The sequence below is a fragment of the Phoca vitulina genome, unplaced genomic scaffold (assembly GCF_004348235.1).
Source record: "Phoca vitulina isolate PV1807 unplaced genomic scaffold, GSC_HSeal_1.0 scaffold25, whole genome shotgun sequence".
NCBI lineage: Eukaryota > Metazoa > Chordata > Mammalia > Carnivora > Phocidae > Phoca > Phoca vitulina.
This window is the reverse complement of record NW_022589728.1, coordinates 21,741,935-21,767,683: the sequence shown is the minus strand read 5'-3', so window position 1 is coordinate 21,767,683 and position 25,749 is coordinate 21,741,935. Positions and strand designations below refer to the sequence as shown.

Below are 25,749 nucleotides of genomic sequence, written 5' to 3'. Positions count from 1 at the left end.
CTACATAAAATATACAGCATTTTATTATAGAATATTTTTGCTCTTTTATTTACCTAAGAGGTTATTTTTCACGTAAAGTGATTTGTCTCTGGGAAGGAGAATACTTTTATATTCTTTTGATAAAGGAATTCTGAATATTAAGCCTAATTCTATGACCTAAGATAAAAGTGAAGACTCCTGAATCAAAGAGAAACTCGCAGCAGATGGACCCTCACAGAGAGAGGAGGTCTGTTTTTTCTTCATCGCGTCTTGCCCTCTCTCCCCCTGCAGCATCCATGTTCAAGCCCGGTGTATGGCAGCCTTCTCCACAAATGTGCCTCTCCTGCTGGGCTTGCTCAGGGTAGGAAGTGGGTTTCGCAGCTCTACACCGAAACTTTCTCGGGAGCATTGTGATAGCTATGTTACCTTTGCTTTGCGCCGTTCTGACCCGGTGAAATTCATCGGGTGGTGTTGGCACCAACTCTGCGTCCGATCAGCTATCAAAGTGGAACCCTCTCCTCCCTTTAAGAGCTTTCGCACAGCTTAAGGAGCAAAACTGCCCCAAACAGACTCCGTGAAGCTTCCATTCTAGAAATGCCTGGTGAGTGTGATTACTTTCTTAGAGGAAAAAAGCAAGCGTGTACTGGTTACGGGTTTCTGAAGCAGTTGCTAAAACATCTACTGAATTGGTACAAAACATAGTAGTGCTAAAAAGCAGGTACTTGGGGTGTTTGACAAACCTGTGGATTTTCAGGTCAAACCCTCCCTCTTCTACCTCAATGAGATGGTGATTCCCGTGTCTAATGAGGGGCCTAGATATGTGCCTTTTAACGGGTAGCTCCTGACGATTGCCTGACAATTAGCCATATGTTGGATATGTTAAAAAAATTTTTTTTCAAAGATCTCCTCCCACCCCACCCCCACCACCCCGAACCCGGCCCCAGTTACTTTGAGAGGTAATCTACTGTGGAGATTAGGAACTTTGCCTCTGGAGCCAGATGGCCTGGGATAGAATCCCAGGTCTGCCCTGCTTGTTCGTAATCTTCAGCAGTTTGCTCATCTGTAAAGTGGAATGTAGGTACTCCTCTCATGGGGGGTGGGGGGGCGGGGGTGTTGGGAGGGCCCAGGGAGCTGTAACATGTAAAATACTGTTTGGGGGCCTGGCTCAGAGCTACCACTCAGTAAGTTTTAAGTGCTATTCTTTGTTCTTATATACATCTATTTTGCTTCTTATGTTTTTCTTAGTCCTATAGAAAACTAGAGTGAATTTCAGAACTTCTAAAAGCAACAAAGAAGCGATAAGAGGGCATGAGAGAGCATTGTGTAGACTCTGAAACCAGACAGAGCTGGGTTTGAATTTCACTTTTACCCGACGAAAGCTGTATTCTCTTGACCTAACCCTCTGTTTCCTTATTTGCAAAATGGGAATATTAATACTCCCTATAGTATCAAGGTGTTGTGGGGTTTAGATAAAGCATGTAAAAGATGAACACGCTCCTAACACATAGTAAGTGCTCAGTGGACATGGTCCATCTTTAGTGTTACCGTATTTTGTATTCTGGGCATGTTTGTATGGGTTGACTACAAATATCCAATTCTGTAAGCTCTAAGATTTCTTTTTAGCCTATTTAATAGGGAAGGAACTAATAAGCTTAAATGTAATTAGTATTTGAGGCGCATGGGTGGCTCAGTGGGTTGTATCCGACTCTTGATTTCGGCTGGTCGTGATCTCAGGGCCCTGAGATTGAGCCCGTGTGGGGCTCTGTGCTCAGTGGGAAGCCTGCTTCTCCCTCTGCCTGCCGCTCCCCCTGTTCATGCACTCGTGCTCTCTCACAAATTAAATAAAATCTTTTTAAAAATGCAATTAGTATTTAATTTGTATTAATTTGCTAATTATTAGTACTAATTAGCTTAAAATACCGATGAGTAGTCATGGATATATATAAATATATATTTATAATATCATAAATTATAAATATATATTTATAATATATATAAATATATAAGTTATATATATTTATATATTATGTATTTATATATTATAAATACATATATATTTATAAATATATAAAAGTATATTATGCATTTTATATATTGATATATTTTATATTTATACATGTATATATTGTATATAATGTATATATTATATAAACATATTTATAAATATATAAATATATATAAATTTGTGTACATATTACATAAATTTATATAATAAAATATATAAGTATATGTAATTATATATAAGTATATATTATATAAGTATATATGTTTATATATATACATATATAATTTATTATATAAATTTATATAACACTGTATATACATTACAGAGGTAGGTAGGTAGATTGGTAGGTAGGTAGGTAGGTAGATAGGCAGATAGACAAGAGATTCAGTAATCCAGGCTTAGAAGGAAAGAGAAGAGGGGAATTCAGGGAAGGTTTTTCAGAAGAAAGGTTTCTAGTCCATGCTGAGTTATTGATTAGATATTAGGATACGATGGGGAGGAAGTAAGAGGAGTCACCTTAAGAGACCCACATGTTGCTTCATTTGTGTGAAGTTAGGCTGGAATGTCTATCTGGGTGGGTTCGGTTGAGGTTCCTGGGAAGAAACCAAAGAAGTCCAAAAGATAAACTGGAGACAGACCAGGGTCTAATAAATAAGCTCTGGTAAGGCGTTTGAATTTTATCCCAAGGGTAAGAGGAAACCACTAACAGTTACTTTTTTTTTTTTTTTTTTAAAGATTTTATTTGACAGAGAGAGAGAGACAGCGAGAGAGGGAACACAAGCAGGGGGAGTGGGAGAGGGAGAAGCAGGCTTCCCGCTGAGCAGGGAGCCCGAGGTGGGGCTCGATCCCAGGATCCTGGGATCATGACCTGAGTTGAAGGCAGATGCTTAACTGACTGAGCCACCCAGGCGCCCCAACAGTTACTTTTTTTAAACAGGGGAGTGAGAAGAGCAGATACGTTAGAGAAAGTATTCTACCTTTGTGGAAAATGAACTGGAGGGGCCGGAAGATGGGCAGGAAACCAGTAGAGGTTGTTGCCGAAAGCCAGTGCTGGTGGCCTGGACTGCAAGTTAGCAGCCCTCTTTCCCAAGTCCTACGTGAAGGCAGGTGGGGTGGCCCTACAGCCCCGATGCTGGTGGTGAAAAATGAGTATTGCCTGAGCCTGATTCTCTCGTGTGTATACCTCTCCCTGAAGTAACTGAGACCCTTTTGGAAGTTGCATGAAGTCTCCCAGGCCACAGGAGTGCCGTTAAAGCCTGCCGCAGCATACTAAATGGAATGGAATCTCAGCCTGCAGTCGGCCAGTAAATGAATATAACTTATGTTGAATTCCAGCTAATGTACAGTCTTAGAGGTAGCAGTAAGTCTGGAAAGTCACTTGGGTGCCATTTCAAGTACTGAACTGTGATGTACTTGGTCATACCTCACTGGCCTCTATGTGCCGATATAGCGTCCGTGGCCTTTTCTACTTTGTTCCAGGGAATAACTTACGGAATGAAAACATGCATTTTTAAAATATATTTTCTATATCTTACTCATTTTCTTGGTGGGTAGGGATTATTGAGGTCAGTATTTATTGTTCAAAAATGTGTAGTATAAATGAAAGTAACAAGTCATAACCTAGAAGTGTGCAGTTTTAAATGAAAGTAACAAGTCATAACCCAAAGTAATGTTTCCTGTTAAATGTTTATGATAAAGTTTAAAAAAGGATTGATCTCACACTCTTATACAAAAGAAATTTAAATTTTATTTTACAGGGCATGTTTAAAATGCTCAGTGTAAGTTTGCTTTATATATAAAATATCAATATTAATTGTTCACTAATAAATACAGAGTGAGTCACATGCCCATGAGGTCCAGTGCTTAAAAAAACAAAACTGATGTCATCCTGGTAAGTCCTGTGAGGTCCCAAACCATGTCTTAGTCATCCTTTTATTCCCATGTAATTATCACCATAAGTCCAGCACTTAATACATGTTTAGAAGTTTGTGATTGCCACATGCAAATGACAGTAATATGGGGAGCTTGTCTGAGGCCCCAGTTTTCGTGGCGGAATAACTATTAGGAGTGTGAGAGCTCTCTGCATATCTGTGATGGATGTTATAGGAACTTTGGACAGTTGGTATTCCTGAAAGGCACAAATAAAGAAACCTCAAATATGAGTCTGTGATAACTAAATTTGAAACTATCTTAGGAAATAGTTTCCCTTAATAAAAATAACAAAGCCTTGGATCAGGTTTTCAAAGTTCAGAGATGTTTGATAAGTAAGTAGGAAAAGAATTTTAGATATGCAAAGAGATAAAGCGATTTATCTAGTTTGGGAAAGTAAAAAGAGAGAAAAGATACATAAATGCAGTGGAGAATTTTAGAAATGTTTACTGAGATAAACAATAACAGCTCCTGACATTTGTGTGGTACTGTACATTGTGCATCGTGCTTTCCAAAACATTACCTCATTTGATCTGCTGAAGAACCTTATGAAGTAGAGTTTTCACGGATAGGGAAATTAGATCTTAGAGTGGTTAGGTGATTTGTCCAATGTCCAAATAGCTCATAAGTGATGACTGGAAACCCCGTTTTCTGACTCTTAAGGTAGTACTTAAATGTTGAAGAGTAGCAAATAAATCATTGGCATGTATTAACTCCTGCATCATACCTGAAGACATCTGTGAAAAGCCAGTTCACAATGAAGACTATCTCCTTGAACTGCCAACACATTTATTGCTCATACCATTCATTTGACATAAAATTTTAATTTAAAAAAAAAAAGGTTTTTTCTGTTTATAGAAGCAACACAGCTTCTGAGTAGAAAAGTTTAAAATGTGCCTTGGCTTCATGAATATTATGTGACCAATGGTTGTGCTCTTCCATAGATAACGTTTCTGAGATTTTTGTGCTTTTTAAAAACGTTTTATACTTTTAAAAATATTTCCGATGAAATCACCAAAACATTTTCCTTGTTTCCATTTTTACTCTAGCAAAATAATATGAAAAATGTTTCCATGTAATTAAACATCATTATAATACCATTTCAGTGTCTTCATAGGATTCCATTTTCTGAATAACACCTATTAAGGACTTGGGAATGTTTCCTATGTTTTGTTATTAGAAACAGCACTGAAGAACATCTTTGCTATCTCTTTGTATAAATCCACGTATTTTTTTTTTCTCAGAGCAAATGTTGGGCAATAAAATTGCTGGCTGGAAGTTAATCATTGACCAAACAGCCCGACCAGAAAGGTTGTGCATATTTAAATTCCCACTTTGTAGCGTATGAATGCCATGGTTTACAGATTTGCCAATCCCTGATATTTTCAAAAACCTTTGCTAGTATGATTATCAGAAACAGTATGTTGTTGGGGTGCCAGGGTGGCTCAGTTGGTTAAGCGTCAGACTCTTGATTTCAGCTCAGGTTATAATCTCAGGATCCTGGGATCGAGCCCCACATCAGGCTCAGCGCTGGGCATGGAGCCTGCTTAAGATTCTCCCTCTCTCTCTCCCCGCCACTCACATGCACAAAACACTCTCTCTCTCAAAAAAAAATAAATAAAAGTGTTGCTTTGAATAGTTGAACAATAAATAAAACAAGGGAGGGAACGGAGATTGCTTTTATGTTTGTATCCTGCACAGTGGCTGCTATTTATTGTTGAACCTGTGTAGACATTCAGCACATAGAATGTTACTTAGCACATGTAATACGTAAAACATTGATCATGTTCCTCTCTGGGCCTTGTCTTATCAAATACTTCAAGGGCTGCCATTTATTCTTCTGTGAAATTGAAATAATCAGCTTTTTCAGTGGGCCATTATAGTGACCAGCGCAAGTCTGAAAGTATTTGAAAGTAGCATTGTAGTTGTTGAGCTTGTAAGAACTTTAAAGGTCCTTTAATCAGGTCCATCATTTTTCATTAAGCCTATTTAATGTAAAGATATGAAAAAATCCTGGTGTGTTTTACAAATTGAAATGGAAAACCCAGTGTCTAATATTTTTTGCACAAACGTATAATTTTGCCCATAATTTTATATGAGTTACTCATGCCCTCAGAAATTTAAATCTCTGTACTCTTTAGTGCTTTTCAGTATGGTGAAAATTTTCAACGACTTTAAGAAAACACAATTTTTGGTCATGGCAGTGGATTCTGGTTTTGAAGATAAACCAAATGCATTTGCAATGATTTTCAACTCTGTGTTATCTAAATAATGATTTCTTATGGGTACATTATTCTGCATAGTTTCATCAACCATATTTCTTTTCATTTTGTTTTAGGTAGCAGTTTTACAACATCATCGGGATTATATACAGGAAATAATTCACTCACAAATTCCTCTGGATTTAACAGTTCACAGCAGGTAATTTTAAAAGCCAGTTTAACTTCAGAATTTTTTTTTTAAATGCAACAGATGATTTTCTTATATAAAGAAAGATCTGTTTATATTATACTGTGACAGCTTACCTAAGCCTTTTAAGATATGTATATTTTTTCTTTTAAAAATCTCTTTAGCAGTCTTCCATGGTGAGCATTTGGTTTTCGGAATCATTTAATTTTACCTAGTCATGCATCATGGGATAGAAGACATAGGAAGAGTGTATCTGATCTTACATAAAATTTGTTTGCAAGTCTGGGCACTTCCATCAGTGTATACTTTGGAAATTCAGAGAAGACCCAGAAACACAAATATAGTTATACTTTGAAAAGTGAGAAATAAGCAGCAACATTCTCATGGATTATTCTTGTGTGGTTTGATTTGGTAGGACTATCCATCTTATCCGACTTTTGGCCAGGGTCAGTACGCACAGTATTACAATAGCTCACCGTATCCAGCCCATTATATGACAAGCAGCAACACCAGCCCGACCACGCCGTCCACAAATGCCACTTACCAGCTTCAAGAGCCACCATCTGGCATCACCAGCCAAGCTGTTACAGATCCTGCAGCAGGTAATTATGTGCACTTTATTAGTCCTGCAGGCTAGATTTCTGGTGGTTAAAATGCATTTTTCTACAGTCCTATATTCATGCAGTGGTTTCACAGTTTTGGCAAGTTTTGGCACAGCCTAAATCTAAGTCAAACAGCAGGATTGTGGCATTAACTTTATTTATTTTTATTTGCTGAAAAATTTTAGTATAAATTATGTAACTTCAAAAGCCCTTGAAATTGAGATTTTATTTAGTTGTAAATATACTCAATTTTCAGGAGATACAGTGTTTTAGATACGTAGTTATAAATATTGAGCTATAATTATTAACTATAATTATAAATATTTGCCCACATATTGAATATGAAAATAAATATTACCTTGAATTCAATGTTTATCATTAAATATTTACTGTTTATCCAAAATCACAAAAAATCAGAGTTAATAATGGAAAACAGTGATTCCTCTGGCTCACCCTTCCCACTCGTGGCCTACTCTGAATTTCGTAACTGGGCATGAGAATTTCCATACTTCTGCACAACCCTCGATAGGCCCTTTCAAATGAAAATCTCTCCATCTCTGGAAATTTTCCTACCAAGCCTTTGACATTTCTTTCCCTCTTTTAGTTTTTTCTCTGAAACTCTCAAAATTGTATGCTTAATTTCCTGAATTGGTCTTTACCTATATTTCTTATATTTTCCTTGCACGTCTCACCTTTGTCTTATTAAAAATGTAGCCCCTCCTTTCATGGATTATGAGGTGAGCCATTATCCTCAAACAATCCCAGAGTTTGCTTCCTTTTGCCTTTTATTTTTAGCACCAAAGCCCGCTCTTTGCTGCAAGCCAGGTTAAAGTGGTCTTACACTGAAACACACTTCTATGAAATTGTGATCACAGTGTGTTAATTCTAGTCAGTTATCCTACATCATGAAAACAAATTTTATGGAACAGGTGCTAATTTCAATCTTGACTATAGGTTTATCTTGCAAATATTAGCAGATGTCCCCCATAAAAAAAAATCTCCTTTGGGTTTTTAGTGTTTCACATTTTTTCTTAAATGTAGGTGAACACTATTTTGTTCCAGAGCAGAAGTTAGTCCTAAACTTCTATTCCAACGAGCTACAAATACTATTTCTGCACAGCTCAACTCTATACATTTTAATCTTTGATGATTGTAATCCATTTACCTTTCTTTATTCTTTAAAAACTAGCTTGATATATTTTTCACTCAGTTCACATGTGTAAATACAGTATTCACAGAATCTAATATACATGTCTTTTAGATTTAACAACTATATAATTGCTGTCAAAAATTGGATTTACTGTAGAAGCTGTTACAGATTTTTCTTCTCTATTTCTGTTAATTTCAAATAGGCATCATGAGGAAAGATAATGGCTTGTCCCAATTTTAGGGAGATCTCATGTTTTCATATGAACCATCTGGGCCATGCCAACTTCTTGCAGACTAAAAGGAGCTTTGAAATAGAATAGCAGAGTAATTTTACTTACTTCATCATGACATTTTGATTGTGAAGAGTACAGTACAAAGTAGTGAAGACTTAATCATGTTTTTTAAATTAAGGTTGATTAGCACTTTCTAAAAAATACCAATTTAGGCATATCAGAAAAGTTAGTCTCTGAAACGTGCCATTATTTTAAGTGCATTTTATTTATCAAAAGGGTGCCGTGTGAAAGAGTGGGGAGGACTAAGCACAGAGCCATGGTCCATAGGAAACAATGCAAAATGTCTATATAATTTTAAGATTAAATGATTTATTTTAGATTTTATTTGAATAAATGCTTAGTATTTCAGGTACTCATTTTAATTTCAGTATCTTTATGGCTGCAGAATAGGAATGAATTGAACTGGGGAGAAAATAGTATTTTTCAGGTTTCTTATATTTACCACTTCCCACTAAAATAAATGTATGGATCAGCCTTCCTTATGTAGTTAGAGGTGGAAAGTTCAGTGAGTTTCCACATTAAAAAGAAATGTGGATTACTTGAGAAATTCAAGGAAGAGTTAGTCTGGTTTTGGGGGTTTTGATTTGTTTGTCTGTTTACATTTGCAGTATGACTGGATTCAGCCTAAGTCTTTTGGTGTGAATTTTCCTTTCTTATTAGTCATATATAAGATTGTAGACTGGTCTTTGATGAAAAGGAAGTTTTGAATGATAGAGTCCACAAAATCATTAAAGAATTAGAAGGAATGATTTATAACGTATAACCTAATGTTTTTGTTTTACGATAGAAATAAAAAAATGGTTAAAATCATGTCTATTTTGTTGAAATCATCTCGATTTTTTTTCTTTTAATTTTAATAGTCTATTAGGTTTAAAGTCAGTATTTTCTACATTGGAAAATTAGATTCTAGTTATGATCTGATCTTATGTATGGCCAGGTTTCTGCCTTTCAGTTTCAAGGAATTATACAGTACAGAATGAATACACAGGATATATGGCTCTCCTCCCATACTTTATAATATCTGTTCTTGTATTGTTCATGGAATTGTTTGTCATAATGAACATACAAAGATAATCTTGTAAGGATTTTTCAGGCCAAACATATAAGGACTCATTATTTGGTATTATGCATTTTTAAAGTTATGAAGAATAGCTATCTTTTAAGTCCATGGTATTTTGCAGTATTACTTATAAATATGTACCTTCTCATGAATCTTAAGTTCAAAAATTATTTTAATGTGTTTATAATTAAATATTGAAAGTTATATTCTCCTTTGGGTAGATATGTATAATACATTAAAAATAACATAACTGGAACACAAAAGTTTAATATCAAAATTTTAATTCATTTTAAAAAGTAAAAACAGCACCTTTTTTGTCTTTTATTGAGATATAATTGATATTTAACATTATATTAGTTTCAGGTGTGCAACATGATTTGATATTTGTATGTATTGTGAAATGATCACCATAGTAAGTCTAGTTAACATCTAGCATATGTAGTTGCAGATTTTTTTCTCTTGTAATAAGAACTTTTAAAATCTATTAGCCATTTAAATCCTTTGCATTCATTTTTAAAAAGGAGTCTGGGGCACCTGGGTGGCTCAGTTAAGTGTCCAACTCTTGAGTTCGGCTCAAGTCATGATCTCAGGGTCGTGGGATTGAGCCCTGCGTCGGGCTCCATGCTCAACGGGGAGTCTGCTGGAGATTCTCCCTCTCCCTCTGTCTTCCCCCCATCCCAGCTCACCTGTGTGCTCTCTCTCTTAAATCAATCAATCAATCAATCTTTATAAAAAAATAAGTTGTCATGTTTTGACTATCTTAATAAAAGTTACATCATCTGGAAATACCTAAGTATTCATCTACCTTGGGAAATATGGTGAGGTTTATCTGTTTATTTAGCAATATTGTAATACTTATTGGGCTCAAGAAAATCATACCTACTCTTCAACTAGCAATGCCAGCCTCCTCCGTCATCATTGAAGGCCATCTTGGTTGCTTCTAATTTTGGCAATTATAAATAAAGCTACTAAATATTTGTGCTCAGCTTTTTTTTGTATAGACATAATAAGTTTTCAAATCACTTGGGTGATAAAAACCCAGCAGTGTGCTCACTGAATTGTATTGTCAGAGTATGTTAATTTTATAAGGAATTGCCAAGTTGTCTTCCCAAGTGCTATACCACTTTGTGATCCAGTAAGTAATGAATGAGAATCCTGTGGCTCCACAACCGCGTCAGCATTTGATGTTGTCAGTATTGCAGATTTTGTCCATTCTAATAGGTGTGTAGCAGTATCTAGTTGTTTTAATTTGCATTTCCCTAATGAAATATTATGTTGAGTATGTTTCCATATTCTTATTTGCTCTGTATATCTTCTTTGCTAAGGTGCCCATTCAAATCTTGTGCCCAGTTTTTAATGAGCTTGTTTTCTTATTGTTGAGTTTTAAGAGTTCTTATATATTTTGGATACAAGTCCGTTATCAGATAAGTTTTGCAAATACTTTCTCCCAGTCTATGGGTTGTCTTTTTAATCTCTTAACAGTATCTTTCAAAGAGCAGAAGTTTTTAATTTGAATGAAGTCCATCTTAGCAGTTTTTCTCTTTCATGGAATATGCTTTTGGTTTTATATCTAGAAACTCATTGCCAAACCCAACCCAAGGTCACCTAGGTTTTTTCCTATGTAATGATCTAAAAGTTTCATAGTTTTGCCATTTCAGTTTAGGTCTCTGATCCTTTTTGAGTTAATTTTTGTGAAAAGTATAAGTCAGCTTCTCGATTCCTGTTTATTTATTTGTTTGTTTATTGATTTTTGCACGTGGATGCCCAGTTGTAGCACCATTTGTCGATAAGCCTATGTTTTGCTCCATTGAATTACCTTTACTTCTTAGAGATCAGTTGGCTAACTTTGTGTGGGTCTATTTCTGAGCTCTCTGTTCTCTTTCATTGATTTGTCTTTTTTTTCCCTAATACCACATTGTCTTGATTATTGTAACTTTGTATAATAATTCTTTAAGTTGGGTAGTATCACTCCTGTGTTCTTCAATATTGTGTTGGCTATTCTGGGTCTTTTGCCTTCCCACATAAACTTTAGAATCAGCTTGTCAGTATCCACCAAGTAATTTACTTGGATTTGGTTTAGAATTGCATTGAATCTATAGATCAAGTTGGGAAGAACTGACAATATTGAATCTTGACAATATTGAATCTTCCTATCCATGTACATGGACTGTCTCTCCACTAATTTACTTTTTTATTTTTTTCATCAGAGTCCTATAGTTTTCCTCATATAGATTTTGTACATATTTTTTAGATCTACCTTTCTTTTTTGGTGCTAATCAAATCATGTGATTTTTTCATTAAAATTGCAATTGCTCATTGCTGGTATCTAGGAAAGCAATTGACTTTTGTATATTATCCTTGTATCCTGAAACTTCGCTATAATCACTTAGTTCCAGAAGTTTTTCATGTTGATTCTTTGGTATTTTTTTTTTTTTTTTACATAGACAGTTATGTCATTTGTGAACAAAGACAGATTTATGTCTTTTTTTCCTACTCTGAATATTATTTGTTTCCTTTTCTTATCTTATTGCATTAGCCAGGACATTCGGTACAGTGTTGAACAGGAGTGATGAGGAGACATCCTTGTCTTGTTCCTGTGATCTTAGGGAGAAAACTTCTGGTTTCTCACCATTAAGTGTGATGTTGCTACACATTCTTTGTAGATATTTTTTATCCCTGTCCCTAGTTTGCTGAGAGTTTGTATCATGAATGGGTCTTGGATTGTTTCTAGTGCTTTTTCTCTGTCTGTTGATAGGACCATATGATTTGTCTTCCATAGCCTGTTGATGTGATGAATTATATCAAGTGATTTTCAAATGTGGAACCAGCTTTTCCTACCTGGAATAAATTCCACTTGGTCATGGTGTATAAATCTCTTTATACATTGTTGGATTCAGTTTTGCTAATATTTTAAGAATCTTTGCATCTATGTTCATGAGATATATTGGTCTGTGGTTTTCATTTCTTATAATGTCTTTGTCTGGTTTTGGTATTAGGGTAATAGTGACCTCATAGACTAAGTTAGGAAATGTTTTTTCTGCTTCTATTTTCTGGAACAGATTGTAAAGAATTAGTACCATTTATCTCCTAAATATTTGGTAGAATTCACCAGTGAACCTATCTAGGCCTAGTGTTTTCTGTTTTAGAAGATGGATTATTGATTAAATTTCTTTAATAGATATAAACCTATTCAGATTATCTATTTCTCCTTGTGTGAGTAGATTGTCTTTCAAGGAATGGTTCATACTATCTAGGTTATATAATTGGTGGGCATAGAGTTATTTATAATATTCCTTTATAATCCATTTAATGTCCATGGGATTGCGTGTGACGGCCTTTTTCACTTCTGATATTAATGATTTGTGTCTTCCTTTTCTTTTTTTTTTTTTTGGTGCCTTGGTTAGCCTAGCTGGAGATTTATCAATTTTATTGATCTTTTCAGGAACCAACTTTCCATTTCTTTGATTTTCCTTTTTTTCCTGTTTTCAATTCATTGACCTCTCTGACTTTTATTATTTCCTCTGCTTTCTTTTGATTTAACTTGGTCCTCTTTTTCTAGTTTCCTAAGGCTTGAAGCTTAGATTGTTAATTTTAAATATTTCTTCCCTCCCAATACGTGCATTAAGTGCTATCAAGTTCCCTCTAACTATTGCTTTTGTTGCATCCCACAAAATTTAATATTTCTATTTTTATTTAGTTCAAAATATTTTTCTTTCCATTATCATCAAAACCCTCCGTTTTGAAGAGGTATATATTTATAAACATTTTATTGGAGAAAAATATTAGAGATTTGATGATGTACAGTATGTATCATTTGTGACAGCTGTGCGATTATTCACATCTTCCCAGTTAAATGGCTTTCTGTTGTTAGAGAATGTTTTTAGTTTCTGAGAAGAAGAGTATTCTATGGTAAATTCAAATCCCACTATCTGTAAGAGAAAATTTTGATCAAAGTCAACTCTTTTTTTTTAGTCAATTCTAAGATTTGTAAGACATTATCACAGTTAAATCTATGGTTACTTGAAATTTTAAGTGATGGGTTTAATTTTAAATTTCTTTTTTAAAACAATTCTTTACAAAGTAGATGGTTTTCTTTTATGTTCAAAAACAGAGGTAAGAAAAAAAGAAAAAGGCATTTTAGGATGTTTTCCTTTTGTGATAGTATCTGAATTCACATATTATCATCTCTTAGCCACCTACCTGTGATGAATATGTTATTTTCTTATATTAAACACTGAAATTTTAAGGTATATTAGCAACATAACCAAATTTTTTCAAAAAAGTGATAAAAATTATTTAACCACCACTTGAGAGTAATTGTCATGAAGGAATTTTCTAAATTGACTTTCTTAGAAGAGTACTTAAGCCATTCTTTCACAAATATTTTTCTTTACCATATGACTTCTCTATGTATGATCAAAATATGAACTTCTACGGTGCCTGGATGGCTCAGTCATTAAGCATCTGCCTTCGGCTCGGGTCATGATCCCAGGGTCCTGGGATTGAGCCCCGCATCAGGCTCCCTGCTCGGCAGGAAGCCTGCTTCTCCCTCTACCACTCCCCCTGCTTGTGTTCCTGCTCTCGCTCATGCTCTTTCTCTCTCTCTGTCAAATAAACAAATAAAATATTTTTAAAAAAATATGAGCTTATTTGTAATTCATTTACTGTACTGTACTTAAATAATTTGGATCGAACACATATTTTTTGTCAAAAATCTCTTAGAACATCTAATAATTATGACAGCTATCAAAAATAATACATAGTAAAAATGTAAGTGGATGTTTTTAGAGCTTTATATTACATGTAATCTTATAACACACCCATGAGGTGTAGGTACTATTTGTCCCCATTTTACAGATGAGGAAAATGAGGTACATAGCTCTTAAATGCTCAATAAATAATAAGTATTATTGAGTTAATTGAGAATTTTGAGGCCAAATTTTTGTGAAAGGACTAGTCATGCATAACATTGTATTTTTGAAATACTATAAAGCCATGAGAAAAGAATAAATGGTAGATAAAACACTTTAGGTGAATGCAAAATAAAGCTAGTTATTTGTTCATCAGGAATGAGTTTTAGCACAGATACTATAAAAAGTCAGGTTTTCAAAGGATTTGTTCCCTCGAATTCTTACCAAAAGGTAGACGTTGAAATCTACCTTTTCATGCTCTGACTGCATGCAGACGATTTACTGGTTAAGGTGATATACAGGAATCTTGCCAATATTGAATTTCAAGTGACAGAGGAAAAATCAGTATAAGAGGGAATTCAATATGCATGGGAAACCATTTGTTCCCTCTGCTTCTTTGATCCTTGCCAAGGCACACGAAAGTAGAGCAAAGCGCCTGAAAACCGGGAACATTCTTGTCCAAAGTTGCAGGGGAACTCTGAGCTCTCACAGGAATTCAGTGTGACAGGATGAAAAACTAAACTGCCAGCCGTCTGCCTTTTAAATGCAGGAAATTTGGGCCACGTCTATACGACCAAACACGCCTACATTGTCCACTGTAGAAATGATCCTGAGGTTTGCAACAGCATGCATCTTGACTCCTACTCCTACATTTTGCCGAGTGAGCAATTCTGAAAATCTTTAGGCCATACTTGCTCATTTTCACTGATGCCTTGTGGACTTTGGAGAAGTTTGCAATTTGTTCAGCTCAAAAATAAACTCTTTTACTGAAGCAGTTTTAACTAACATTCTGGAAACATTTGTCTGCAAAACAAATATTTATGTCTAAAATAGTCAGGCTATTAAGATGTGAGAAAACAAAACAGATGTTTGTTTGGGGTTGTTGGGTTTGTTTGTCTTGATGGCATTTGCTTGCTTGCTTTCTTTTTTTTTTTTTTCCCCCACTCCAGAGGAAACACAGTGTTAACCTTAATGAGATTATAAAATTCTTGAAAATAAAGTTCACTTTTTGTTTTATATTGTCAGGAATGTCATAAAAATAAGTTGCCTTATCTTTGAGTTTGGGACTATGTTTCCAAAAAGTGAAAAATTCAGTGTTCTAGAATTTTCCCATTTTGTGCCTCATTACTGGTTTGACTAATTTTTTCAGTTTGTTGTCTGGAAGGCAGGATGCTGTATAGAGTTAGTTTTAGTATACATGCATTCAAATATGTCATTCTTCTATTTATATTTAACATATGATTTGTATATAAATACCCAAAATAAGAAAACATACATTATTGAGCTATGTTATTGAACTATATTTTTATTGAGTTAAATTCATTTACTAGCCCTCCCAAACATTTATTACTTTATCTTTATAATTCTTTCTTCTATTTATACTTAACATATGATTTGTATATAAATACCCAAAATAAGAAAACATATATTATTGAACTATATTATTGAACTATATTATTGAGTTAAATTCGTTTGCTAGCCCTCCCAAACATTTATTACAAGCTAATTGATTCGTTGTTTCTGTAAAGCATTAAGCGTCCTATGGGACCAACACAAATCACTGTAATAAGTTTCCTTGTTTAAGTTGGAGGACATCAGCATTTACTGATACAATTTTTTAATTAGAGATGGTTGAGAAAAGAACATACAAATTTATCTGTGCCTCATTTAATTTGGATTGAATGGTTTAGTGGATAAATTTTGGGTTAATTTTTATTTTCTGGAGGGGGTAATTTTATTTATGTATTTTTTTTGCAACATTGTCAATACACAATGTTACATGAGTCTCAAGTGTACAACATAGTAAACTGACAGGTCTACACTTTATGCTGTGCTCCCCACAAATGTAGCTATTATCTGTCACCATATACCATTATCACAATACCACTGACTATATTCCCTATGCTGTGTCTTTCATCCCCATGATTTATTGGATTTAACTTTCAAATAAAGGTAGGATTGATGGATTGATGGCTATTGATTTTAGTCCCAGTTCGATAGCCGAAAATTTAAGTTTAATGAATTTTTAAAATTTACTAGAGAAGAACATACGATCATGGGACAAAATTATAAAAGTATAGAAGGGTTTACAGAGAAGAATAAAATTCCCTTAATCTTTTGTAGCCAGTTTTTTTCAGCCGAGTTCCTTGTGTATCTTTCCAAGGATACACATTGCTTATATAAACATATACAAAGCAATATAAACATATACAAAGCACCTGCCCCTGGATACCTTTTTTTTCCACATTCAAGTATGTATACTTTCTGTAATTTTTTTTCCTTAAAGATAATAGAATACATACTGTTCTATCCCCTACTTTTTTTACTTAATGGTATACAGAGAAAAATTAATAGGTATTTTTGATGTGGATTTTATATGCAAATATAATGATAGCTGATTTTTTGTGTGTACCCACTATATGCCAGGTATTTTTCTAAGCACTGTTCATGCATGAACTTAGTTCATTCCCACCCAACTGCATGAGATAGGTAGTGTTATCATTATCCCCATTTTACAGATGGAGAAGCTAAGGAGAGAGGTCCATGACAGCATGAGGATTTAACTTCCAGAACTTTGACTACAAACATGAATTCTTAATTAGGCAAGCATGCTGGTTCTAGAAACCACTGTGTCTGAAGTTTCAAATAAGCGAAATAATGGAAATGTAACCAAAGAGGCAGTAACAATCTGGCGTTCATTTTCTTAAATTATTCAAAGAACTCAGCAAAGGCATATATTAGCAGGTATTCTGTTAAATATGTGTTAAATAATTTGAATAGGCTCTATTTGCTCATAAAATACTGTAGGTCTGAAATTATAGGGAAGTAGTATGTAGTATATTTAAGGTTATCTTGTAGTATTTCCTGAACTATATCTTGGATAATCCAACAACTAATTGCACACTTTTCCTGAATGTGTGCTATCCCCACCCCCTCTTTATCCTATTTAATAATTACCTGTCATGTACCTGCTTAGAGAATAATTTTTCATGACATCTCTACCATCCCCTATCCTTCCCTGAGGACCTGGTTCTCTACATTTCCAAATTCTTTTTTTTTTTTTCTTTTTTCTTTATTTCTCCACTTGCATCTCATGGTTGATGAGCACTAAGTATAGGGGTGATGCTATTCTTGTATCAAGGAAAAGGGAAGCCATCCATCCTAAAGTGTAAGTAAATGTCTTAATCTAGTACAGTCACCTTCTAATACTTTTGAAAATATTTGTATGACCCCTCCAGAAACTTTATCAAGTACCTCTTCATAAAATTAAAACTGCATTTTCTTCAGTACCATTAGTTAAGACAGATTTTACTGTTGTTCACTTTTATGTAAGTGTTGATATTTGAGTACAATTTTCTAATATTTGTATGTGCACTATTCACCTGGGTTATTGATTGACTTGATAATCATGGATTGATTTAGCAATCACATCTGCCATTGTTTCCATGGAAAATAGCTTCTGGGTTCCAAGCAACTGATTTAAAAATATGTGAAACCAGGGGTGCCTGGGAGGCTCAGTTGTTTAAGTGTCCCACTCTTGATTTCAGCTCAGGTCATGATCTCGGCTCAGGTCATGATCTCAGGGTGGTGGGATCAAGCCCCACCTCGGGGTCCACACTGGAGTGAAGCCTGCTTGGGAGTCTCTCTCTCCCTCTGCTCCTCCCTCTGCACCCCCTCCTCTCAAGCAGTCTCTCTCTCTCAAAAAAAAATATGTAAAACATAGCTGATTTTGACAGCTGAAATTGACAACTCTCTTGTCTCTACAAATCCGCTTGAGCAACTTTAGCATGAAGCAGTTGGGCAATAGGGACAGAGAGCCTTTAATGGGTTCCCAAAGCAGGATCAGTTAGGGAAACAAATTGTTAGGTTTAAAGTTAGCAGGATTCCTGTACTTGAGGTCTTTCTGGATCCCTCGATACAGTAATATCCACTGAAAACCGAATATAATGGACATGCTTCCCAATCATACTTGGCTGGGAACCACTCTCCACCCACCTCCCGCCCCCACAGGGGCTATCTATGAACTTGGGCACTGCACTGCCTCACAATATAATTAAGATAAAGGAGTGGTGGCTAAGGATTTGGGGTTGGGCTAACCTGGATTTGAATCCTGGTTCTATTATTTACTCTGGGCAGGTTCTATTATTTACACCTAGCACTTTAGCGTATCAGTTTTCCATTAAATGAAGATAATACTGCTCATGTGTATGGGATGAATGTGAGGATGACTTTATGTAAGTGGCCAACAAAGTGATGGACACCCACTGGGCCCTCAAGTGTTCATTTCTTCCATGCATGCATTTAGCAGGTATTTATAAAAGCTTACAGCGTGCAGGCCCTGTGCTTGGCCCAGGGGATAAAGAGGAGACAAGAAGGGCAAGATCCCTGGCAATAGGAAGCCGGTGTGTTTTCTTCCCTCTGGAAGGCTATTGCTGTAGTGCATTGTGCATTGTGGTTGTTTCAGATGCAAAAGCCCCCAAAGTGTTGTTCACCAGTTTCCTTCACGTAGTATGATGGGGAGAGGTTTAAAGCAGAGGTTGAAATGTGTGAGGATGGATGACAGAAGTTTCTATGAGGTTGTCCACAGAGGAGACAATGGCTGTATTCCAGGAGTGATAAAGCTCTCTTAATTTAGTTACTAGACCTTGACTGAGGAGTTAATTTACCGGGGAGACCACAATCAGTGATGGTGTGAAAGGGAAGTAACGTTATAGAATACAGATAGAGAAGTCAAAGCAATTCTCTAAAATTAGTTCAAATAATATTTATTCATCTCTGACTTCTGGTTAACCCTATAACATTAGTCAACAAGTCTACTTGTGTTTAGTTTATTCTACCCAAGTTTCTATGGGAGAGTTCTACAGCTGATAACTTAAAGTTGTTAAGATCCCTTTATTTTAAGTGTTCTCCTCTTTGATAAGGTAATATTCACTGAGAATATAATATTATTAATGTAATTTATTCAAGACCTTGCTGAGGTTTTTGGGGTTTGTTTGTTTGTTTGGTCAAGACAGAGACAACTCCCACTTAAAAAATCTCCCAGTATAACATTTTCATGGTCACACTCCGTGGCATGTAATTTTGAAGGCTTGATGGCCTATTGCTTGGTAGGTCTGTAAGAATCCCAAGCAGCTTTTCAAGGACTATCGTGAGCCTTACCTTATGGCTGTAGCCTTCCACATGGGCATCTTCCCTGGTTTGCTCCCTTTATTTTCACAAAAGAACATCCTTTTTATTCTCAGCAAAGGTAACTTAGTAAAGCATATCTGTCTCCACTTAACTGAGCAACCAAGAATAGCTCCATTTCAAGTAACTCATTAGTATAACTTTTACCTTATTGCTTCTTAACACCCAAGGAGACACTTGCTTCTGTCAGCTATCAAGAGGGCACATAATGTCTCATTCTTCTAGATGTTTTCAGTTTTACCCTTAAAATAACAAGGTACCCCCACTCCAGTGCTCTGCAATCTAAGTACTGAATTAGCCCTATGAAGTCTGCTGTGGTCAGCCTGAGAAGTAAGAATCCTATGAAACCTGCTGTTTTATTTACCATGAGGGTATGTTCCTGACATCACACAACATCTTCTCAGGGGGCAGTCTTGTGAGGCATTTCTGTCTCATCTCTGTGCTAGAAATACCTATGTTTCTGTAGAAAAATTGATAGGTCACATTCTGTGTACCTGAGTCATAGAACTCTGTGCCCTTGACTGCGGACCTTAGGGCAAGCAGACCCGTGTTGACCACTTTCTCTCCTGGCTTTATTTTACCTTTCTCACTTCAGTGTTTTTTTTTCTAATGTACTCATTCATTTTTTAAAAAAAATTGCTGTATAATTATTGTGTACATATTTGGCGCATGATCTTTTTGGAGAAAGGATATAAATTACCCAGAAAATACATTAAGAACTAAAATGTCTTATTCAACAAGAATAAGAGTGAGAAAATAGATTTATCCCATCCATTCCATATTCAGGAAGCACTTACTTTCTAAATTTTACATTATCACCGTGTTTGTAAATGTCACCATTTTGGTTAATATGTGCACAAAAACCTCTTCAAGATTCTCATAATTATAGCCTCCCAAGGGCACACACCTGCCCATCTTTTCTTCTCTTTCCTCAAAGCCCCAAACTGCCATGTCTAATAGGCTTGTTATTTGTTTCAATCCAGCTGATTTATGTACAACATGTTGCCAATTGCAAAATGGCTCCCAAATGTAAGAATTCATTTTCTCTACCACTGACATTGTTTTCAACTTGTGCAGTTTATTTTCTTTTCCATCCCTGATGACATTTTAAATGTTCTCCCTTTAAGTATTCTAAGAATGTTCTTTCTGTGGAGTCTCTTTGCTTTCTAGTTTCCCATTTAATGTTTTCCCTAAAGCGTCTGTTTCAGTACATTTGTTCATCTAATTACCTCCCTTGACTCACTTCTAATATTGATAAAGGTTATCGAGGAAGCACATTTCTCTTGAGACTTATTCCTTAATCTTGCTATTAAATTTCATTACCCTGTTCCTTAATTGAAGGAAAGGCAGAAAGCACAGTTTCTTCTACTTTCAAATAGGAATGAGGGTTTGAAGATGTTCTTCAACATTCCATTAGCTATTCATTGAGCAGCTCTTAATTACAAAGTTGTCTTAGGTTCTGCAGGGATACAGAGAACAAGGAGGTTATTCCCTATCCTCAAGGAGCATTTACATGAATAGCCAAACCTAATAAACATTATATTTAAAAAATGCTGTTCTAGAAGAAGGAGCAAAGTGCTCTGGAAGAATATAAGAACAGAGATCTCTTATATAAAGTATTTGAAGAAAAAGCTAACAAAAGGGTGAAATTTATCCTCGGCACCAAAAGATGTAAATGGGTGAGGGACAGGATAGAGATGGGATATTTATTCAAGGCTGGAGTAATAAACCCTTTTAAGTGGGCTCATCGGTGGTATCACTTCTGTCAGTACAAACTTAAACTATATATAAATTTCGCTAAAGAATGAAAGCCTTTTTGAGCTGAAAGATCACTTTCATCTCAAAGCCTTTTTGATCTGAAAGATCATCTATATGAGCAAGATAACTAAGCCCGGAGAGATGACTTTGAACAATTCACTTCCCACCACAACATTAACGTGTTGGGTAATTCTATAAGTGACAAGTTACCAAGCCTGTTCAGATCCTACTGTCTGAATTTGTAGGTTATGCTGTCTACCACAGTGAAATGTGAACTACTCAATTTGCCATGTTCAGTAAGTTAAGGAGGATGTGGAAATGGACCAAAGTTTGCAAGATCCATCCCCTCCATGGGTGGGTTATTTCCTGAACACTGAAAGGAAAGAGGTCACATTTTTGGAGTCCATACAGGTTCCGTAATCCATGCCCCTAAGTCTCGGTTCCAGGCAGCTCCCCTTCTGTCCCCAAACCTCCCCAGGCAGGGGCCCATCAGAGACTATGCCGTCTGTCTTTGTCACTAAAAAGCAAGGGTTCTGACTTGGGAAATGACATGCTCTCTGAGAAAAGTCAAGAGTGGTTCAGTGAGGTGTGTGAAGCAGGAGAAGGCAGATGGAACGAGAGAAATAATCTCAGAGTCTAGAGGAAGCCCTGTTCAATCCACCCCTCTACTTGTCAACCCTAAGGTGGCCTCTTCCTGTGAAGGGTAAGGTCTACTCCTAGTTCTGCGTTGCATAAAATAAGTTGAACCCAAAAGCTGGAATCTGGAACCAAGTGTGCCCAGGTTCCCCTCCTGTCGGGTCCTCCCAGAATGAGCATGAAGGCGCATTGATAAGTACTTAACTGTGAACATTCTCTAGGAGAATGGTGAAATAGGATTTGGCATGAAGGCTTATCCATGATCACGAGCAGCTTGTCAACCAGGGGTGCTCCACATGCTGGGTTATTAGCTCATTCAACAATGGCTGTTTACGGAGCCTCTGGTATATTCCAGGCGCTGGTCTAGACACAGGGTACTCGGCAGGGAACAAAATAAAGTCTGTGCCCTCAAGGAGCTTATATTCTATCAGAGCACACAGACCACAAGTCAACGTACAATGCCTCTGGTAGTCAGAAGTGCCTGCAAGGATGAAATGGTTTGTAAAATAGAGTTAGGGCAGATAAACTATTTCAGAAGCGTGGTCTGGCAGGGTGACCTTTTAGCAGAGACCCGAAATTACTGAGTAGAGAGCCACCTCCGGGTCTGGGGGGAAGAGTGTTCTGGGAGAGGAGAGGCAGGACTGGGCTTGGTGGACAGGAAGACGAGTGTCACTGGAACATGCAGGGGTGGAGAGTGGAGGGGGCCGGGGTAGAGAGGTAAGAAGCCAGATCACAGCAGGCATGTGGCATGCGGAGGACTTTGGATTCTTTGTGTGTTTGTTTTGAATGAGGTGGGAAGTGTTTAAGCATAAAAGTGACATGATGTCATTACATTTAAAAAAGAATCTCTCTGGTTGTTGGACCGAGAATAAGCAAGGGAAGAAGGGGCACCGGTGGTCATGGAGGAGATGGTTCCAGTGGCCTGGGAAGAGGTCACTTGGGCAGGCTCGGGTGCTTGGGGGGAGGTGGTGAATGTGGTCAGATTTTAGAGAGATTGGAAAGTAGAGCTATCAGGATTTGTTGATAGATTGAATGTGAATAGTAACAAGAGAGGAATCATGGATGACACCACAGTTTTGGGCCCAAACAGCTAAAAAAAAAAAAAGTGCACTTGCCACTTATTCCTATGGTAGAAATGGCAGGAAGAGAAGGTATTGTTGGAGAAATCAGGATTTCTGTTGAGCACGTGTTAAGTTTGTGGTACCTGTTAGAAATTCAGAGGAAAATGGCAAGTAAGTTGTTCAATGACTAAGTCTGTTGTTCATAGGATAACCTAGGACCTAAATCTGTGAGTCATCACAAATGCCATTTAAAACTTATGTGTCTGGATGAGTTGACCAAGGCAGGGAGCATAAATGCAAAAGGAGAGCCAAGCATGGAGCCTGGCCTTCCAACTAAGAATGATTTGTTTCAAAGATTTTTTTTTTTTTAAGGCTCTCGATAAAGACCTTTTCAAAGGTTTCCAACTTAGTTGCCCTCTCATTGCGAAGTAAAAGCAAGTAGTTGAGCACGTGAGCACGTACACCTGTGCTGTGTTGTGAGCATCTGTTGTCTGTGGCATGGCTCTCTGACACAGGAGAGCTCAAGCAGGAACTTTCGGCCACCACTGGAATTTCTCTAGAGGCTTGAGAATAATACTTCTCAACTCTGAGGCGGTCTGACTATAGAGGTTGATTCCAGGCGGCCTTCCGCCTGATGACCTTACAGGAGAAGAGAATCTGTTTTACAAAATGCCGTCAGAGGGCTGGAGGTGAGCCTGCGAAGGAATGTTCGTCAGATTCAGTTATTAGAGGTCACTGTAAGTCCAGGAAATTTAAGTGTTCAGTATGAAAGGCCTACCTGCCCCTTTTCCATTGGACCTTTCACCTAAATTTTCCTAATTTTCCTGTGTAGTGAACAGCATGGCTTGACAACAGCGGGGCATTTGAATTTTTCTTAGAAAGACAGTTTAGCTCATCACCCAGCATCCCTGGTGTGCTTGCCTGCTTGTGTAATTTGTGATTGTGTCCTCCAGATTCAGTCAACTGCAAAGAGCCCTATAAGAAAGCATCCCCAAGGCCACACACCTGGAGCAGTGCCCGACTTACAGCAGTTTCTTTAGGCTTGGTGCCTGCCTAGAGCCTTTCTGCTAGAGATGAGAACACAAAATCCCTCCCAAGATCTATGTGTCTGGTGTTCCTACCAACCCAAGGAGATTCTGTAATCTTTTTTGCATGTCAGGTTACCGTGTTCATGAGAAAAGCAGAACTTTGTTTGTATATTCAAGGTAGATACATTTTGATATCACGGTTGCTGGGCTCCCTTACCACCAGGGATAGGGCCTTTAAAAAAGTACATATTTAAATTCCTTTTCTATTTATTATCAATTCCAAAAAAATAAGCACCTTCTTTTGGACCTTGTTCTCCAATTAGTTTGGCAACATGTTGCACTTATTATCTTTATCACAATGTTAACATTTAAGGTTTGCAGTGATGTTGAAGAAGCAATATCACCCGGAGAAGTAAGGTGACAGTCACTTAAATCTCATAGTCATAATGGAGTCACTTACTTGAATCTCATATTAACACACTATTTCCCTAATGAATACAATTATATACTCCCACAAGCCAAATCTGTTTTATAAAGTGTAGTTGAAACACCACCATACTTGTTTATTTTTTAAATCTAATTTATATTCAATTAATTAAAAGTATTATTAGTTTCAGAGGTAGAGTTCAGTGATTCATCATTTGCATATAACACCCAGTGCTCATTACATTACGCACCCTCCTTAATGTCCATCACCAAGTTACCCCATCCCCCAACCCACCTCCCCTCCAGCAACCCTCAGTTTCTTTCCTATGATTGAATCTCTTATGATTTGTCTCCCTCTGTTTTCATCTTGTTTTATTTTTCCCTTCCTTCCTCTATTCTCCTCTGTTTTGTTTCTTAAATTCCACATGAGTGAAATCATATAATTATCTTTCTCTGATTGACTTATTTCGCTTAGCATAATACCCTCTAGTTCCATCCACGTCGTTGCAAATGGCAAGATTTCATTTTTTGATGGCTGAGTAATATTCCAGTGTATATATACCACATCTTCTTTATCCATTCATCTGTCGATGGACATCTGGGCTCTTTCCATATGTTGGCTATTGTGGACATTGCTGCTATAAACATTGGGGTGCAGGTGCCCCTTCGGATCACTACATTTGTATCTTTGGGGTAAATACCCAGTAGTGCAATTGCTGGATCATAGGGTAGCCCTATTTTCAACTTTTTGAGGAAACTCCATACTGTTTTTCCAGAGTGGCTGCACCAGCTTGCATTCCCACCAACAGTGTAGGAGGGTTCCTCTTTCTCCTCATCCTCGGCAACATCTGTCATTTCCTGACTTGTTAATTTTAGCCATTCTGACTGGTGTGAGGTGGTATCTCATCGGGGTTTTGATTTGTATATCCCTGATGCTGAGTGATGCTGAGCACTTTTTCATGTGTCTGTTGGCCATTTGGATGTCTTCTTTGGAGAAGTGTCTTTTCATGTCGTCTGCCCATTTCTTGATTGGATTATTTGTTCTTTGGATGTTAAGTTTGATAAGTTCTTAATAGATTTTGGATACTAACCCTTTATCTGATAAAACATTTGCAAATATCTTTTCCCATTCTCAAAGTTGTGCTTTGGTTTTGTTGACTGTTTCCTTTGCTGTGCAAAAGCCTTTTATCTTGATGAAGTCCCAGTAGTTCATTTTTGCCCTTGCTTCCCTTGCCTTTGGAGACAACACCACCCTGCTCCTTTATTAACATGTTGTCTGTAGTTGCTTTTGCTCTGTAATGGCAGAGTTAAGTCATT

The 25,749-nt window shown here is 36.7% G+C and overlaps 1 protein-coding gene across 2 annotated transcripts in view; it reads left to right on the top strand.

The window, feature by feature from the left end:
• The window catches only part of EYA1 (EYA transcriptional coactivator and phosphatase 1), a 165,411-nt gene that overhangs the window by 56,594 nt on the left and 83,068 nt on the right, over nt 1-25,749 (top strand). For both annotated transcript variants that reach the window (XM_032421973.1, XM_032421971.1), the window contains 2 exons: nt 6,252-6,334; nt 6,738-6,924. In XM_032421973.1, the coding sequence (XP_032277864.1) occupies nt 6,252-6,334; nt 6,738-6,924 (270 nt within the window). The remainder of the gene's footprint in view (nt 1-6,251; nt 6,335-6,737; nt 6,925-25,749) is intronic.